This window comes from Bactrocera neohumeralis, chromosome 6, assembly GCF_024586455.1.
Source record: "Bactrocera neohumeralis isolate Rockhampton chromosome 6, APGP_CSIRO_Bneo_wtdbg2-racon-allhic-juicebox.fasta_v2, whole genome shotgun sequence".
NCBI lineage: Eukaryota > Metazoa > Arthropoda > Insecta > Diptera > Tephritidae > Bactrocera > Bactrocera neohumeralis.
This window is the reverse complement of record NC_065923.1, coordinates 32,302,867-32,323,640: the sequence shown is the minus strand read 5'-3', so window position 1 is coordinate 32,323,640 and position 20,774 is coordinate 32,302,867. Positions and strand designations below refer to the sequence as shown.

At 37.1% G+C, this 20,774-nt stretch overlaps 1 protein-coding gene across 2 annotated transcripts in view; it reads right to left on the bottom strand.

Annotated features, from left to right (window-relative positions):
* The window catches only part of LOC126762531 (uncharacterized), an 84,271-nt gene that overhangs the window by 49,557 nt on the left and 13,940 nt on the right, over positions 1-20,774 (bottom strand). For both annotated transcript variants that reach the window (XM_050479344.1, XM_050479345.1), the window contains exon 2: positions 1,307-1,849. In XM_050479344.1, coding sequence (XP_050335301.1) covers positions 1,307-1,849 — 543 coding nt within the window. The remainder of the gene's footprint in view (positions 1-1,306; positions 1,850-20,774) is intronic.

Below are 20,774 nucleotides of genomic sequence, written 5' to 3'. Positions count from 1 at the left end.
TGTGCTAGTGAGACAAAAAAGGGCCCGTAGTGTCGAGAATATTGCTGTCGCTAGCGCATCAATTGAGGAAGACCGAAATCAGTCTCTCGCACGTCGTTCTCAAGCGTTGAGCATCTCTGTGATGTTGTTGTGGCGAATTTTGCGAAAAGATCTTGGCCTACATACTTACAAGATCAAATTGACGTAAGAACTGAAGCCAATTGACCACCAAAATCGTCGTATGTTCGTGAAATGAAATCCGAAAAAATTCCGGTTTGGTGCATTTATGAGCCAGGGGCGTCATTGGTCCGTACTTCTTCCGTGATGATCAAGACCGGTACGTTACAGTGAACGGCAATCGCTACAGCTCAATGATAACCGAATATTTTTGGCTTGAATTCGATGATATGGACTTTGACAATATGTGGTAGCAACAGGATGGCGCCACAAGCCCGTTGAAAATTAGGTTCAGGAATAAAGAATTTCATTGATATCCCGTTTTTAAAAGAAGTAAAAGTGATTGTTATCAGAACTGGATCGCAAACGAACTTCTGTACCTACTTTCATTAAGTCCGCTCAATTTTTAATCAATTTGTCCGTTGCATATTCAGATAGATTTTAGGAAAAGAATCGCGAAATGAACGAGAACAATCCACTCTCAGCCAAGTGCCGCAACCACCTTCCTGTTAAAGGTTGTCAATCTACAAATCATGAAGACAAGATATCAAAGGGTCTACAGATAATACGCCATAATGTTTGAGAAGATAAGCTGAGTTATTCTAGACGTTTCTATTGGTTAGTATGATAGATTAATATGCCAATAGTCACATAATTTTAGATATATTTAACTGAAATTTGTGAAGCGTTATTTTTTAAACAATATATTAATAATATTCTGCATCTAACCAACCATACAATCGACTGTTCAAGTTTAATCAACATTTATCATCATTGTGATCAGATAGGCATTTAACCATTTACTTTTATAAAATTGTCTTAGTTACAACTATAACACCATTACTAATAAACTCACGCGATAAAATAAATAAGTCACTAAATAAGTCTTTTAAATTAAGGCAATGGCAGTCAGCTAAGCGCTTGAGCGTGAGATCGCGAGCGCTTAATGATCTTTCTTATCACACCATCAATTTTTGCCTACACGATTCGGTTAGCAAAGCAGCAGCCACTCGATCAATGTCATGCTGAGTGCACCGAGCAGAAATTTAATAGTAACAGGTTGCATATACAATCATACACATATAACGTAAGTGTACATAGTTAAACTTAAAAGCCTCGTATTTTTAAGCCGCTATCGGCCATCACTTACCGCTGTCAATTTCATTTTCGCTGGGATCACGATTAAACACATCGCTATAGTAGTGATCGTGTTGCTCGGATTCGACACTTTGCAGTGACTCTTGACCATCATCGGCCACTTCATCGGCTTCGGCATTGATATCCGCATAATACTCGGTACTCTGTTGTACCGTTGGTTCTGCGTCTTGTTCTTCCTCCTCTTCAGGTTCAACAACTAATTGCTGGCGATGTGCGCCACCGCTATTACTGCCGCCTCGCTGACGTTGCCTCTGCTTTTGATTAGCGTTGCCATATCGTTTGCGACCGCTCGTTTTCTGTGTATCAACACCACGTCGGAAATTGTGAAAATCTCTCGCGGAGGAGAAGCCGCGCGGTCGTGGTCGTGGCGTCGTGGAGGAGGATGGTTTGGGTAGTATTTCCGAAATGGTCGGTATGCGTTCGTTTGTGCTGCGATTCGGGAACAGACGTCGTTCTAAATATTTGGCGAATATTTGTTGTGTTATTTGATTTTGGCGTGCGATTTCCGCCTCGTCCAACTGAAAGTCGCCAGTAGCTTGAAAGAAGAATGAAATTGACTCAGTTAGTTTTGTTATTTGTATTAATGCTCACAAGTAAGGTCTTCGTAAAAGCAACAATAAATTTACTATATCAAACTAGTTCTAGTTCCATTAAACAACTTAGAGAAAACTGCTTTTCCGGATAAGATGTGTTCCCTTGATTTAATGCAATTATACTGTTTTAGTAATAATGGAGTCATTTAATTAGATCACCCTACCGATCTGTATCTAAACTATCCACATATATGCAGGTACCTAGGTTTTTAGGAGGCCAACTGGGACTTAAATACTACCACTGTATTGTCTCTGAACTAGCAGTAAAAACATTTTTATATATGCAACCTCCGAAGTATCGTCATGAAACACTCGACCGATAGTTGTGAGTTAGTCTCGAAATCCAACGCAAGATAACTCTTGCCAACTTCGGACTGAGTAGGCAATTGAGAAGTAAAGTCCTTTCTTGACGAACAAAGACCAAACTCTACAAGCCCATCATCTTCCCCGTCCTGCTGTATGGGGCAAAGGCATGGACGATGACAAAATCTGATGAGTCAGCGTTACGAGTTTTGAAAAGAAATATTCTGCAGAAGATTTATGGTCCTTTACGCAATCGATGGAACGTCTCTAGTTCATGTCATCCGAATGAATGAAAGCACTCCAGCTCTGAGAGTATTCGACGCAGTACACGCCGGGGGAAGCAAAGGAAGAGAGGGTCCTCCACTCCGTTGGAATGACCAGGTGAAGGAAGGTCTGGCTGCACTTGGAGTCTCAAAATTGGCGCCAAAAATCGAAAAGGAAAAACTCGGCTATAACCTCGTAAGCGGTGTCTACGCCAATAAAGAAGAAGATAGAAAGCTTTGCATTCGGATAGAAGATGTTTTATAGTCTCCTCTTCTTTTACCACCTGACAGCTTCTAAAATAGTCATTACATGGTGTTCCTAGTCTACTGGCATGTCAGCCAATTAGACAGTGAGCTGTTAGCACTCCTACTAGAGTTCTTATATCATTCCTTTTGAATTTAAATAGTCGGCAAGTGCGACTTATTTGTCATTGCCCTTTCCACGGTTCCATTAGTGACAAGTTTGTCAGCTTGCTGAACAAATTAGGGACTCTAGAGACTCTATTTATAATATGTTTGTTGATCAAATGTCTACAAGTAGCCAGAGGCATATAAACTCCCTCTTTTCGTAGTCAAATTTTAGAATGGTGCTTCTTCTGGCTGGTTCATCTGATTCACAGTTACCAGAAATATCACTATGTTCTGAAGCCCATTGCAGGTTTATGGTGAAATAAAATGTTAGATCCACTGAGATATGACCAAGTATTTCAATAATGCTATTTTAAGTTAGTATCGCGAAAGTTCAATTAAGAAATGGGATTTGAGCAAGTATTCAGAATGCTTTTAGTTAAAAATCAAAAGAAATGACTTTGAGGCTTTTATTAAAAAGAGATGGAAGAGATGGTGCATTCCTACATTATTATAATGACACATATGGCCAATTTTAGCATGAATATATAAGAAATTGATTTCTGCAAAGCTCGAAGAAAAAATGTCAAGGTCGAGAGGTGTTGGTAATTTGTAATTAATTACCTTACATATGTATATACATACAAACGACCCACTTAGCTGACATATTTCATTCATGCCGCAAAAAGCATTTGCTTGCTCATCGCCCACATTTAATTTCAACATAAAAATACATGCAGATGTTCATACATATATTGTAGTGCTATGTATGTAATTTATAAATACATCACAGTTGTGGAAGAAAACATCACTGACAAGCGATCATAAATCATGCAGTAAGCACTTCAAAACCGTTTTAACATACATACATATGTAAACGGGAATGTATATACAATAAATATAAACATGCAACGGTACATTGCTGCCACATACATTTGTACGTACTGTAATGTTGTTATTAATTTGTAATTAGATATTTGATTACAAAATAAATGGATAAATCAAGCAATGCATCAGTGAATATACAAATTTAGTATATCGCCATTAAAAATGGGAAATAACGTAAGATGACTTCTCATAAGTTTCCGGCGAAGGAAAAACGTTATAATAGAAACCACTTATATTGAAATAAAATTTGAGTTTTGGGTATAAAATGGGTATATGTATAATAGTTATATAAAGGTTATGTAATGGTTATAAAATTGTTATATTTTGGTTATCATACATTCATATTGAAACAAAATTTCAGTTTTGGTTATAAAATGGGTATATATTGGTTATTACTTGTATATCCGAAAGCGATTTTAGATTTTTTTTTGATGATACGTTGTTATGCATTTTAGGTGACCATATACAATAGTATATGATATACGGTAGTTAGTACGGTTTCATATAAAATACTGTATTTTTACATAGATATGTATACATATCTATGTATAAGTATTTATCGCATTTACTAAACTCTATGAAGGCTTTCCCTCCACTTTTTCACCGCCACTTAACTTCGTCTTACATAGTTATCCCGTCGGTTACAACAACATCGATCTTCTTAATATGTAAAAGTAAAAAAAAGATTTTGAATTTTATTACACTGTCACTCAGTCGTTAATTTTAATGAGCAATGCAGCGCATCTTACTTTAGTAACACCTTAACAGTCCTGTCTTCTGCGCATGCGCCATGTTGTTGCTCATGTTTCGCATGCGGTAGACTTTCTATCCTTGACATACTTTTGAACACACTCAGCTTCCAAACCGATATTCAAGAGCGCCTAAAGTGATAATAACAACGGTAAATACCGAGACTACACAAATATTTGCATACCATCGCACATACATGCATACATACAGGTCTACAAGTATACTGACATATAATAAATTCGCATGTACAAGCTTATAAGACGCCTCAAATCAAGCATTGAAAGCAAATATTACGCCATATGTGTATGTAAGTACATAAATTTCTATAAGTGCGTATGTAGATAATCAAATTAAAAAACAATCAAAATTTCTTCAAGCACAAAGAAGCCCAAATAATGTAAATAAAAAAGCCCCTCTATTGAAATTTTGATAATTTGGTTGAAAACAATCGTAAAGCTTTGGGCAGCAAACTTCGTCACGCATGCGCAAATGACATCAGTCAAGCGGCATTGAGGCGCGTTAAATGATTTATTTGAAGTATAGTTTGATGAGTGCAAATATTTGAGATACGCATCGTATATTGCGTAGATGGCTGAATGAAGCGGAAAGCAAAATTTGGAAATTTGTGCAAAAAATAATAATTTTTTTTTTGGTAATAAATTAATACTTTTTTATTTCTTTACTACTCAAATTTTTCCATAGCATTAGAGTTAAGCAGCTTATATTTCTTAAAAATGTAAATCTATAAAATGATTTTAGTAATAATACAAATGCTTATAAAAATGAGTCGAGAGCAAAATGTCTTGTACGAGTAAATGCCCAAGGCTCAGCTCACGGGTTGTATAAATTATTGCTCCAATATATCAGTCAAAGAGTTAGGTAAATTACACATTTTTTTAACATAAACCAAACAAGGTTTTTGTTTCTTCGTTTCAACCCTGTTTTTTGATTTATTTGCTTTTAAAAGGTGTTTCAAAATTATAGGACAGATATATGTCTACATTATTGAAGAAGATTTCTGAAATAATGAAAGTTTGGCAAATCAAGTTTCTAACCTACATAATTCTGATATAAAGTGTTTTTCTGGTAACTGCTGTGTTAACACCTTTTTATCTCATTTGGGCTTTGATTTCCTGAATCGATAAGTTCTGTCTCACATGATGTAGTTCTTTATTATTTTTACCCCTTTAAATTGGGTATAGCTAACGGAAAGTTTGTTAATTGTTATTAAACAACTACTGTTATATCGGAAAATGAAAATCGAAAATTCGTCACATCAGCCTGCCAAAACGTAACAGCATAGATATGAAGTCTTTCTGTTCACCTTTTGTGAAATCACACCTCATATTTTATGAACTTTTTGAACTGTATACCAAAAGTGTAGGTAACCACAGTTTTTAAGAAACAAAATCAAGCTATTGTAGTTGTAATAATTACATAGAGATTGAGTTTCATTCATCTCAAAAGATCAACAATTATCTAAAATTCCATAAATCGATGATGTGGACCACTTTAATGATTATAGTTCAATTCATTTTACTGTTAATTGGATGAAAAAAACAATTAGAGTTTTGTATTCTATTAAAAATAAAAGACGAAATCAAAGGAAATATACCATTTTTATTCGTCTTCAGATGGGAATATTCATTGAATTAATAGTGAATAGCCTTATAGATAGCATTTCAATAGCAGACTATTTTATGTTCCCTCCATATCCTAAAACAATAAAGCATCGAAACTAATCTATGAAAACTCTCTGAAGAAGAAGAAAACATTGCCAGCAAAATCGATTGCAACATGCCTAGACATTTTAGGTTTGTCATCAACTAGCTTTGTTCACTATACCCTTGTAGCATTTTGTTACAACAGAGTACACTCCAAATGTTTAGGTATTACTTTTAAACCTGCTAAATCTCGGAAGCAATGTTGCGACAAAGGAAGATCAATCCTCGCCAACAATCTACCATGACCACTTTGTTATCCCACCACTCGAGCAAAACGAGGCTTAAGAACAACAAAGCTCCAGATGGCAATAGATAACCGCTGAGCTGTTAAGCATAATTTCGACGGATAAATATGATTGTAAGATTGAAAAATGAGGAATGCACTGCGATCTTAGGTCTATTGTGCCCTTGAAAAAAAAATATGATTGTAACCTGCACAAGAGGGAAGATTCCGCAGTTTGCGCTATTTATCGCAGAATCAGCCTTCTTATTACCACATAGAAGATTCTTTCGATAGTATTGTATGAAAGACTTGAGCTCATTGTCAGTGTCGCTTTAGACCTGAAAAATCCACCATATACCACCTTATTGACAAACAGATGGATGCCCATTACATTTTTATCGATTTCAAAGCCGCTTTCCACAGTCTACATGTTTAACTAATTGCTGGCGATGTGCGCCAGAAAATTTCGACATCACAAAAAGCGAAAATCTCACTTTTAGCAGCTCACAAAATGACACGTATGTATCTCAAACACTAATGAATATTTTGACATGAAATTTGATATAAATGTGACTGATACTTTCAATAAAAAAAAATAATTCTCCAAATCCTTCGACGCGCGCAGTTTAAATTCAAATGTTTTTTTTTTTTGGGCACAGTAGTATACATATATTATTTATGAATATAATGATTTCTGAATTTCCGCCTTAATTTAAGCCGTTTATGTTAGATAAAATGGGCGATATTTCAATAAAATTATAATTAGCGATGAATATGAATGGAGCTGGTACATTTCGTTAAAATTACTTGTCTATGCTTTTTTGAAAAACATGAATAATATATATATGTACATTAGAGTGGGTCAATTTTTTTCTTGACAAAGCGGTTATCAAAATCGTAAACTACGATGAATTCTAAGAAAATTTGCCCAAGAAACCATGGGTCTAAAATGAAAATCGAGCCTCCGGTTTTTAGCGAGAAAATTTCGTATATTGTATTACGTAACGTGCGAAAACTAGTTTTCTGGGAAAAGCTGTTAAAAATAATCGTCAGTTTCTCGTTATCTCATTAATTGATATTTTAATAAAATTATAATTAGCGATGAATATGAATGGAGCTGGTACATTTCGTTAAAATTACTTTTCTATGCTTCCTTGGAAAACATGATATAATATATATATGTACATACATAAATGCTGGTATTTCTGAAGCTTCATATATAGAACCAATTAATTTTGATTGTCTCCTCTCTATAAAACTGTTAAGAAACCAGGTTTCATATCAAAACAGGTTCCAAAGTTACTGTACGCACTATACTCAGTCAAGTGTGACCATTTCAAGCGTACACGACTGCAACATTGTAATATACGAGTATTTCAGTATAATAGATGTCAAGTACTCATTGCACTGACTTTGAATTGCCTACGCACATACTTTCAAAATTATTTTATAACTTTGCTGACTAATGAGGAATGTGTGTAAACACTACATAATTAACATATTTCCGTCAATTTACTAAAGTGCATGCTCAAGAGATGTTATACATAGCCGAAATATTATACATTAAACACAGGTATGAATAAATGCACGAATAATAAAAAGCGCCACACTTAAAAAAAGACAAACTTTATATATTATATATACAAGTATATACCGATATATTTTCGTACGCACTTAAGTGCACATGTAATGACGTTCACAAGTGATGTTCAAAATGTTGTGCATAATTTTCGTTTTTATTGCTTTTTTCCCCCTCACCGACTAAAGTGTTGCCATAGCACTTCCCTCGCTGTAGATCTTATCTGACTGTCAATCATTTCACCTGCGGTAATTTTGGCAGCTACTCATTACTACATGAATTATTATAATTTAACAGATAGTAACAACGTAATTACAATATATATAAGTTTTATTAAATTTATTAAAAAAACACTGCTTACAAAGCGCACGCCTCCTGCTTTCATTATTTTGAAGCCCTTTAATTTATTTCGAAATGCCGGTGCTTTGCAATCGCTTGCGGCGTACAATCTCTTCGCTCGTAATTAGTTGCTCACGTAAAAACTATTAAAAAGTAGTTAAAAGTTATGGTAAATATAAAGTTGCTGCGGTGCAAGCCATTCGCAATTGCAGTCGTAAACTACTTGCTTACGAGAATTATGACAGTTTTGCATTTTATTTCATGCAATTTTAAACGAATAAAAACAAAAGAGCACTCATTTGGCGGTAATTTCCAACGAAATATCTGCCACTGGGGATGGAATTGAACGCGAATTTTTATTTCGTTTAGTAAAAGTGATGTTTTGCATACATTTATATTTGTAAATTTATTACGTAGAAATCTTTATGAACTATATGAAGAGCATGCAATAGAAAGTTATTTAGTTTAAAATTGCCGAAAGTAAAAATTATGCAAATTCAGCAAGGACCTTTCAGCTAAATATTATTTTCGACATTAAAAATATATTGTATCCCGATTATAAGCAAAGGCGATAAACCAATTTCCATCCGAATATCAAAATGTAAATTATGCATAGTGAGCGAATAGAGATTGCAACCGATAGCCAGTGAACCAGAACAGGCTATAAGACTTTGGGATATCCCCAAGTTCACCCTCGAGGAATTGCAACTGATCGCTAGCAAGCTCAAAACTAACAATTCCAGCAGAAATACTCAAAACAATCGCCGCAGAACGACACGCAGTACTCTTAAATATCTACAACGCCTACCTCGTAGCTGGAATATTTTCTGAAATTAGGAACAAACAACGACAAATCAGCAAGGGAAAAGAGGATCCCAGCTTGCCATCAGCATGGTGCGCACTATACATGCTCGACACTGCGGAAAAGCTCTCTGAAAGACTACTTAAATCTAGACTGGAAGCGGCTATCAATGAAGCTGGCAGATTCTCCACGGGTTTAGAGCCGGAAGGTCAACTCTTGGCCTTTTCCAAAGCGTCATTGAAAGTGTAGAAGTCGCACAGCGTAGATGCACCAAATACAATCGAATAGTTCTGTTGGCGACTTTAGACGTTTGAAACGGCTTCAATACCGCAAGATGAACGGACATTATCGGTGCTTTAGAAAAAATTTTAAAATCCCTGATTACCTCAATGCTGCGCTTCGGAGCTACCTTAATAACAGATAACTGCTGTACCAGACTAGAGAGAGACCACCACAAATAGAAGTTACGTCAGGAGCGGCACAAGGGACCAATTTAGGCTCAGACCTGTTGAACATTAGTTATGACGGAAAAATAAAACTTGAAATGCCAAACAAATCATATTTAATCGGCTACGTGGACGTCAGATCAGCAGTAAACACAGCCCGAGACACAAAGCAAGCCCGAAAAAAGCTGAATCAGGTGATGATTCGGAAGTAAACATGACTTGACACACATAACCTCCAGCTTGCTACAGAAAAAAAGAGCTACTACTGCTGAAGAACAAGCACATTACTCTCGTAATAAGCATGCAAACGACTAAGGATATTCTAAGCACACAAAAAGCTGTGAATTGCCTAGGCGTAAGACTGGACCCTACACTGCGCAGGAAAGGCAGCGAAAATCACCTTCTATATTAGCAGACTAATGGCCAACATAGGAGAGCCCATACAAGAAAAGAGGAAGCTCTTAATGTCAACAACCACCAGCGTCTTACTATATTCGCATGGCAATGAAGATGATTTGGAAACCAGTGATTGCTTAACATCTTCTGATATATGAATCTGAAATTATTATACTATGATTAAATTGAAAGGAGAATTTTTAATTTTTTGCTGTAATTTGGTAGTACTGTTAGTGACATCCATGCTAAATTTCACCTCAAAATATTCACAAGTATTTGAGATACGCGTCATTTTGTGAGGCTCTAAAAGTGAATTCTTCGATTTTTACTATGTCTGAATTTATTGAACAAAGAAGTGCGATAATGCACCATCTCATACTGCATCGGTTATTCGTGATTATTTCGCCACATTTTCAACTAATATCGTGCCGCAACCACCGCATTTGCCTGATTCAGCAAATTCACATGACCATTCCGAGGACACCGTTTTGACTCAATTGAGGATATTAAAGGTGAATCGAAGAAGGCGTGATGGCCATCAAAAAAAAATTTTTCCAAATGCTAGGAGGACTGGAAAATTCGTTGGCATAAGCGTATTGCAGGGAGGGGATTACTTTGAAAGAGATGAAATGGACAAAATTAACCTTTCAATTTGATCACAGTATAGAGAATTGGAATGATGGGAAGCGATAAGTTGGTCCATAAGAAACCTACAACACTGAAGAAGTTTATTGAGCAGTCCTTTAATTATATAAGTTGCACCGCAAATGTAAGGCTTTCGTCAAAATTTTGTTACCAAATTAACACCAACTTGCAAAATGGCGAAGCGCATGTCGTTTATTGAGGACTTTATAAAATACAAATTTTGTAATTTTTCTACAAAGCTATAAACTGAAATGAAAGCTATAAATTTGCATGAAAGACCAAGCTATGAAGCAGTGTAATTAAGTGATTAAACTCACGCTACGATTAAGTTAGCCAAACGATCCAGCTCGTAGCAAACGGTAATCACCGAAAAATCATAAAATTACGTAAGGCCTCCATATGATTTATATGATGTATGTATTATATGTATGTGTAAGCACACCTGATTTGATTCAATTCGATTTCGTCAACCAAATCCGGTAACTTGCAGGATACCGAATTAAGTGAATATATACTTTTTTCACTTATTCCAACAATAAAATTGGGCAATAAACTACAAGTGTTCAATTTTAATTTACATATAGTGTTATATGGCAACTTATCGATAGCATTATTGACCTCATTGCAATTTTTGTAAGCTTGTGTCTCCTTGCGGGTCTGCTAACCGCAGCTAAGCGTGGCACTTGTAGTCCTTCAAAAATGATGTCTTAGCAAAAGATTGCAATAAATATGGCATTGCACAGTAAAAATCGGCAATTAAATGAGCGCAAGTTGGCGCGTGATATATATCCATATACATACATATATGTGTTTGTACTTGCGTTGTGCTGCTGTGACATCATGGATGTCATGAAATTAAGTGCAGCGACAAAATCTGCCAAACGAACGTTGGAAATTGTGCAAACGAGTGTTGCGATGCAATGCTAATTAAAAGTTTGGTACTTGTTGTTGGTTATTTTCGTACTAAAAACATGCTAAACGCCTGCATACCTACGAAGGCGGTCCGATAAGTGTTTAGCTAGCAAATAAAAAACGAAAGTTTTTGAAAAATGGTAAAGTTTTTTTCAACTTCCTCAACAACGTCTAGTTTTATGGTAGAATCAAGACAACTGATCCAGCGGTATTACTATTTTATTAACCAGACTGAATAGCACTTATTCTTCTCTTCTATAATCAAGACAGCTATGCCCAATTTTTTTAACCAGTCTGAAAAGTACTATTCCACAGATTTGCAAGCCTCTTTGGAGGAGACTAAATATTTATTCTACTATAATTTTTGAAAGTGACCTTTTCAAGATCGAAAACAAAAGGGCACATGGAGCCAAATCTGAAAACTGCTAGTATGTTATTACAGATGAAACAACAGTACGTAGCATTATTGACCAATTTGGCCGTGACGGCAGCGGAGGCATGAGCCAGTTAATTTTTGCTAGAGGAAGAATTTTTCGACAAACGGGGCTCTTTTCTCTGCAAGTCGGCATAGTAGCTCAGTGACGTTTGCCCCTCTCCAGTTAGTCGCAGTAGAACCCATCTTCTGAGTCTCAGAAAACAGTGGTCATCACTTTCGCGGTCGAAATTAAAGTCTCTGCTTTCTTCCGAGCAGGTTTTCCAGGAGAAATCTGTGGTTTGAACTGTTTCTTGGTCTCTAGTGTGTACCTTTAGATGCACATCGCGTCCATAGTCCATCGAATTCCACTTAAACAACATCAAAAAATTCTCTAAAATGATCCGATTTGGCAGAGTTTTTTGTACTTGTAGCATATGCTTGTAGCATACAACATTTTTGTGCAGGTTTTCCAATAGGGATGATATGATTTCTAAGTGTGGTTTCGGCCATGTTTAATGTGTCATGATCTATTGCTGAAGACCGCAATTTGTTGATTCCAAGACGTTCTCAAGAATTGGGACTGTCTTAAACCACAACCTGGCGGATTTTGAGAAAGGATTTGGGCATACGTATAAAATTGTTCTCACTCAAGAACTGAAGCCATTGGACCATCGTAATGTCGTCAATTTGCTGATTTTGCCTAGAAACAACTTCAAAACGATAACAATGTTTTTGAGAAAATCACCTTTTCCTAAGAGGATCCCATTACATTCACCTAAATTGACAATTTGGTGAGATGTTTGGTCCGGTGGAATCATTGGTTCGCACTTCTTTCGAAATAAAGCTGATGATACCCTTACTGTCAATGGAGAGCGGCATAGATCGATGATAACCAACTTTGTATGGCCGAAATTGGAAGAAGTTGATCTTGACAACATCTGGTTCCAACAAGAGGGTGCTACGTGCCACAAAGCACGTTCAACAACCGAATTATTTCGAGAAAAGTTTGGAGATATGATAATTTCAAGAAATTATGACATTGAGTGGCCTACAAGATGTTGTGATTTAATACCATTAGACTATTTTTTGTGGGGTCATTTGAAATCATTGGTCTTTAGCAATAAACCAGACACTCTTCAAGCATTAAAAGTCAATATTGAAAGTGCTATACATGACATACAACTTGATTTGGTCGAAAAAGTACTCGAAAATTGGGTTCATCGAATTCGTTCCTGTAAACGAAGTCGTGGGGCTATTTGAATGATGTTATATTCAGAACTTAATTGTATCGATTGTACTTCACATTAAATAAAAAAAAATTTCTTTTTGAAAAAAAATATATCACTTTTCTTGGAAAACACTGTATAGCACAATTAATTAGTTTGAAGAGTGTTAGTGTTTTGGCGGTGGCAGCTGGAGGCCAGCACGTATATTTGACACAGCGTCCCTTTCTTCACCCCGCTGCTTGGTTACCTACTGACAAAAAGAACCTTCCAGCAATGTAAGCAGCAGCTTTCGAATTCTTTTTTATTTTTATTTTTATTTTTTTTTTTTGTTTCAGAAAATTTTGCATGAAATATGTTTGTTCTTATTGTTGTTAGTAACACGGATTTTTGCAACCACACGATTTATGGTTCTGAAAAAGTTTCCATGCCACAAATTCGCGACGATTTAGTGTCCATTGTTTGAGCGGGAAATTTCAGCGCTACTAAAACAATGACCGCCGCCGCCATCCTCCTTCCGCCAGCGGCGTTGTGTGGGAGCAACACCGAAAGAGTTGATAATTGGCTGCAGTTAATGTGATTTTATTGTTGTTATTATTGCTGTGCACTTAGTGTTAGTTGTGAAACATTCGTCACGGACACCACGGCTTAGTGTGCCAACCGCAAATCATTTGTTGGCTGCAGTTCTATTTGAGCTTTTTATTTCCATTATGTTTTTTTTTTTTTGGAAAAATACTTTTAGATTTTTTAAGTGATTTGTAGCGCATGCAAATCTTTTAAACAATCACATTAAATATTCGTGCAGATGTTTTATCGATTTCTAAGCGCATGCCGGTAATGCTAGTGGAATGAGCTGGCAACTGGTTACTGTCCATTAGTGGCAGCGAAATCAAGATCGGGTTCAAGTTCGTTGTTTGTTGATCACTGTTGTTGTAGTGGTGATTTATGGCCTCTATTTAGTTGTTATTGCTCGCCATAGAATGCTATAAAGAGTCTACGCCTTCACTTTCTAGAATTCTAAGCAAGCTGATTTCATTTTCAGGCATTAGACATCTTCCAAACTAATTACATCCATAAATTCCTACATTTAGAAGTAGTTTCATTAATCTTTTGTAAATTAATTCCATAATTATAATATATAATTATTTCATCAATTTTAATGCCTTTTAATTTATTTAAATACATATTTTATATTTCTGCACATATTTACATGTATGAATGTCATTGTCATTCTTGCTCGAATGAACTGTTATGGAATATTCTTCTGATATCACGGAATAAACATGGTGTTCCACGTGGGGTGTAGTCACGATTTTCTCACTTTGAAATACATGTGAATACTTAATGTAATTCAGTGGCATTCCACTTGGATCACTGCAGCTGTAATTGACAAATAGCATGCGCTCAAAATCACATATATATTTGTTGTATAAGTTGATTTTCTTCTGCGAGAATATTGCCTTTGGAGATTGGCTTTTATTAGTACCGCAAACCATATCACATTGAAGAAGCATTACTCAGCAGTTAATGTTATTCGAATTAGCAGTTATTTAGTCGAATAGCAGAAGCAGTCTTATAGGTATTTAATTTTATATTAAACCAGTTCTCAGTCAGGGTTTATCTGTTGAGAGAAAAAGTTTTCATCATCAAACTTATGGCATGTTTTCACTATATCTAAATTATATTGTTCACTCACTCATTCATAATACACACTCTCGAGCAACAACCTTTTAGCTCTCTCAAAAACTAGGATGGAGCCATGTGTAGAAGTTCACTGTTTGCTATACACTTGCCACTGCCAGAAACGCTTTCTTTACATATGGCTCAAGCAACTAATGAATTCCGGTTTTGGACCAAGTATCCTCTAAGGAGCGAAAGAACATCAATTTGAATGTGAGCTAAAGGCGAACCATTCCTCTCCAAGATTGTGCGCTAGGTAAAACACGCCCCAAATGAAAATGAAACAACAGCCTCGGATGAGAGACCTCTTTTTGAAGACGACCCCTGCAAACGTGTTCAGAATTACGATTTAATAGCATGAACCTTGAATGTCCTAACCCTTAATTGGGAAGCTGCCGCTACCCAGTTGGTTGATGTCCTCATTAGAGTAAAGGCTGATATCACCGCCGTCCAAGAAATGCGTTAAACGGGACAAGGACTAAGGCGATTAGGTTCTTGTGACATCTACTACGGTGGCCATATAAAGGAAGCCAAATTCGATGTGGGATACGTGGTGGGAGTGAGATTCCGTTGCAGAGTACTGGCATTCACCCCGGTGGATGAACGGCGAGCGAGATTTGCATCCATGCCCCTACGACAGATAAGGACGATTTGAACAAGGATGTCTCCTGAGAGCGCTTAGAGCGCACCTACGAGAGTTGTCCCCGCCACGATGTCAAAATCGTGCTTGGCGACTTTAACGATAGGGTTAGCAATGAAATTATCTTTGGGTCAACGGTCGGTAAATTCAGCCTACACGTTCCACAAATGCCTTGAGGACCCGAAATAAAGTTATCTGTAGTACTAGATTCCAGCATAGGAAAATTCAACAAGCTACCTGATTGTCTCCGGATCGAAAAACCACTAACCATATCGATCATATTGTGGAACCCGAAAGACACGTCTTGCTGCCAAGATATGCAAAACACGCACGTCAACAAACACAAGGAAGGTTCGACATCGAGAAGCTGCAATCACAACAGCCGAACGATTTTCTACTCGACTTGCACTCCTGCTCTCTGAGAGCACTCATCAGCAACTCGGTATAAGAGAACTGTGGGACGGCATTTCAAACTCCTTACGTAAAACTGCAACGAAACCATTGTTTTTCGGAAAACGCAAAAGAACAGCTGGTACGGGGAGACAAGTCGTGTCGCAATAGAGAAAACAGACTGCCTACCATGCAACGTTACAATCGAATACAACACGAGGGAGATGGGATAGATATCGAGTGTTGAAGAGAAAAGCAAGACACATTTGCAGACAAAAATAGAGAGAGGCCGAAATGCATGAGTACGAAGAGACAAACTGGCCGACAATTGCGGCGATTAGCAAAAGGTTTCAGAACCGGAGCATGGTCTTGTAGAACCTCCAGAGGTGACCTAGTGATGAAGTTCGAATAGCAACAACAGAGCAGCAGTGGCCGATGGAGGTGCCGAGCTATTCAAATACGGCGGCGAAGAACTGATAAGGAGCATGCATCCGCTTCTTAATAGAATATGGGCGGACGAAAGCATGCACCAACTACCGTGAGATAAGCCTTCTCAACATCGCATATAAAATTCTATCGAGGGATTGTGTGAAAGTTTAAAGGTCACCGTCAACAAACTGATTGGACCTTTTCTGTGTGGCTTCATTACTCAAAAATGTAAGATCATGGATATTCGACACTATTTTAAGTATATTGAGGTCAGTGTCCACACGCATTACAAAAACCTGATCTTAGAACGACAATTATTCATAGCTGCCTTACATAATATTGATATTAAACTCGAGAACAACTGTTATTCTTAAAAAGTATGTAAATGTATGAAAGCACATATAGTGACAATACATACATATGTACATATCCTATATGTATATATCCTATTAAGGAAAAATTCCTTGGGAGTTTTAGAAATATGGAATAAAATTAAATAATTATGACATAATTAACGAATTGGAAAAATGTTAGGAAAAATATAAGCACCGGATTTGGGTGATTAAATCAGAAACAATCACGAACTGCTATTAGAAAAGTCACAGCGCCTTATTGAGCTTCGCGAGAACATTGTTGAAAATCTGTAATTGGAACACAGAACAGTCACGATTCACGTACCGAATGGATTGCGCAACTTGATTTATTGCCAAAAAACTAACCCCATTTCGGCATGCGACGCGGTGTTGCACGCACTCAAAGCAGAACGACGAAGCGTTGCAATGATGAATCGGCAGCAATCAATATGACAGCCATGACTAGGCCAATACTAAGCCTAACAGCAATGTAACTGGCAATTTTGATTAACGAAATGTTGCATACGAATGGCAGCAAGCAAATTGAGTGAAGGAAGAACAGCTTCATGGGGTGTGTTAATGCAGCAGCCAATTAGGCATTGTAAGAAGATTTCATAGTTTTACGAACTTTCAACAAAATAATTGTTATATAATTAAACTGCGATTGCATACAAACAATCATGAGTAGAAAACGATTTTTGAAAACAGTAAACAATTGTGAAAACCGATCTCACTGGTAGTCGGCGCAATCAAGGAATCAAACTTGCGCTTACTTTGCCATTGTTTTGCTGCTGGCTGCTGGCAACGCTTGAGCGAAATGAGGTTAATTACGAGGAGAACCACCTGCTCAAATGTAGCACAGCCACCGTCATCGACGTCGCCATCGCTTCTACTGCAGCCGCAGCCACAGCCGCCACACGCTTACTGTGGTCGGACTGTCTGTCAAGCAAGATTTTCAGTAATCAACTACTCATTTCGGTTATACGTTTGTTGCCCGTCTGACTGACGTTCTACTAATGTTGGCAGCTATTATCACTTTATTTCATTACAACAACAACTAAGCCAATAAGTGAAATCGTGATGTTGTAACCACACATTGACCACCATTCAAAACACATTTCGGTGCAATTACTGACCGAAATTGTGGTGAACGGTAAAGTAATGTTGCATTGGATCACTTTCGCTCGCAACCACACTTCATCAGCAGCAGCAATATCTACAAATTGCTGTCCATCAAATTTCATTTGAATTAGAGTAAACTGCGGTTTATAATAGAGCTTAATAGTGTACTCACAGCAATACACATAAGTCACTTCCGAGATGAATGGATATAGTACTTGAAATGCTTGCGCGGTTATGGGGCAGCTAAACGTTGAACACCTTTCAAACAAAAAAAAAAAAAGAAAAACTACCACCTTTTATGATTGCAATATTTTTATTTAATTTGGCATTTTATAATTTATTTGGAATGTTTTGTAAACGCATGATCTATCAAAAGCAAAGTAAAATTATCACTTTTTACAATTACTTTTTCGAGCTTCTCGAGCAATAGAGTGACGATTTGCCAATAATGTTTTTCTTAAGCGCATCAATGGCCTAAACAGAGTATATAAAGTTTGGCTCGAAGTTTATAACATCCTAAAGGTAACCTCCGGTGTGTTTAACGTGAGTACCTGCTGGCGACAGCCTTACTCCACGGCGCTCATAAGCATAGCGGATCAAATCGATACCGTTCCTCTCCGAGAGGCCAATCCGCATGAGCAGGTTTTAGCGAACTTTAAGGGCTCCTGCTCCCCGTGCTACCAGAATTAAGTGTTCGGTCAGACCTCGTAGGACTGGTGACCAGAGGCTGGACCCCACATGCACATTACACGCATACACCATTCACACAAGAAGCAAACCCTAATTCCCAATTAAACGCCTTCGCCGCCTAAACAATTAACGTGCATTCGACCCTAACTGTTCGACATTCGGCCGAGAGTTTCCTTAAATAAAGAGTTACATGAGTCTTTATTGATAGATGAACAGCAACCATATTTTTGCTACGCAGATAACCGATGGCGGATGGAGCCATGTGTAAAAGTTCACGCAAGTCAGGAGCGCCATTCCCTTGTGAGCGGCCTGAAATGACTTTTTTACATATGATTCAAGCAGCTTACGACTTTCGGTCTTAGACCAAGAATCCTCTGGGTAACCAAAAACATCCGTTTGAAGACGAGCTAAAGTCCCTCCCCAGGCTTGTGCACTGAATTTGGGACCCGCCAAAACACCTCTAATGAAAAGTCGACTATAACCGCGTAGCTTTGATATCTATCGCTTGAAAGGTTTCGCTATAGAGAGTAGTCATCATATAAGCGATAGTGAGACGCTTACTAAGAAATAGTGCCAATTTAGCTTATAAAACCTCAGATGATATAAGGCTAATTTAGTACGTATGATATGCATTGAAATATTTGCAATCTTATGCTGAACGGAATGAAATACTAATATTGAAATTTTTCGCACACAGTTTGAATTATTTTTAGATAATTTTTCTTAAATTCTCAACACACAACCTAATAAAATAACTGTATTTAATACACCAATAAAAAGTGAAAATCTTTTTCTTTAACCATTAATCTATATTTATTTCCCTAAGATTAGTTTTACGTGATTTAAAATGTTTTATTCATACAACTTTATAGCTAAAAGATGTAAACCTTGCCTTGACCCGAGCTTTAACATGCCTTAGCAATGGGGGTTATACCACGGTAGAAGATGGCAATCCTTCGACTCTATTACTGAAGTGAAAAAATTGCTCGAGAAACCCAGCAAAGTTCGCTGTTGGCTCTGCCCTCCATTTGATGAATAACGCTAAGCCCCAAGACACATATAAGAGCATCAAATTTCCTCTTTAAAACATCTACTAGAGGTGTAAAAGCCTATTACTATATATTTTCAGAAATTCCATGTAATATTTTTGTTTCAAAAGCTGAGTTTCTTTTTGAAAAATGTGTTGCATTTCAAAGTAAATTGCGAATCTGTAGCCAATGGTCATTGCAATCCATCAAATTGTAGTCGCACATTTAGACATTGCTCATTGTCGTTAAACCGTCGCGCGTCTCGCGTCTCGCCAAAAATGCTGCTAATCGTATTTAAGGCAATTTATACCCGATTATACGAGTTGGCATAGGGTAATATAGCTTACTTAACGATTCTTATTTCAATCTATGTATACTTATAAAATATATCTAGGGTCACCACGGTATGATACACTGGAGGAGGTATAGATAGTGAGGCCGCAGAGTCTGTTAAAATTCGCGGCGCAGGCTTTCAAGAGGATGACTACACCTCTTGAACTTAGCAACTGAACTACATTTGGTATTGCAAATGATCAAATTGGTCTATGCGTGGCTTATTGGCCTAACAGATTAACCTAACCTAACCTAAAAAATATATAAATATATGAATATGTATGCTATGCATTAAAAGTCAAAAATACGAAATAAATTTGACACATAATATATCACACCTCTTCGTTCACAAAAATTCTTAAACATCATAAACCTAACCATGAATAAAGCTTTTTAATAACCGAGTCGTTGCAATGTCACACCAAAAGTCACACTTATCTCAACATTCGGTTCCATCTCCGCTTATCGCACCTTACTTGCTGTTGTTGTAATAACCGAGGTTCGCCGTTTTTTTTTTTGTCGCTTTCGTTATCATGTCTGTTGTTTTGGCTCGCTGCTGCATACCGTATAGCTGGTGCCACCAGCCATTGTAGCTGCTTGTGTCAGAGATTTATCGAAGTTACGCGACCTTAACGACCCTCAGCATACTTAACGCACACATCGCCGCATTTGCGGTATCCGCGTGTAAATACCGAAACATAATTCAAATTCAGTTTGGGAATTCGTGCATTCATGTACAATATGACAACACCAATACATGCAAACGTAAGCAGTCGCGTGTACAGCGGCAGCAGCGAGAACGAGAAACCACCTGCCAGCATTGAATCAAAATTTCAATGTTAGACACTTGACTTGGCACAAATATACAGATGTATATTATAATAAAGGTATTTCATGTGCTTATGTATCTCCATTTATGCTTGGCTTATGCATCTAATTTTATTGT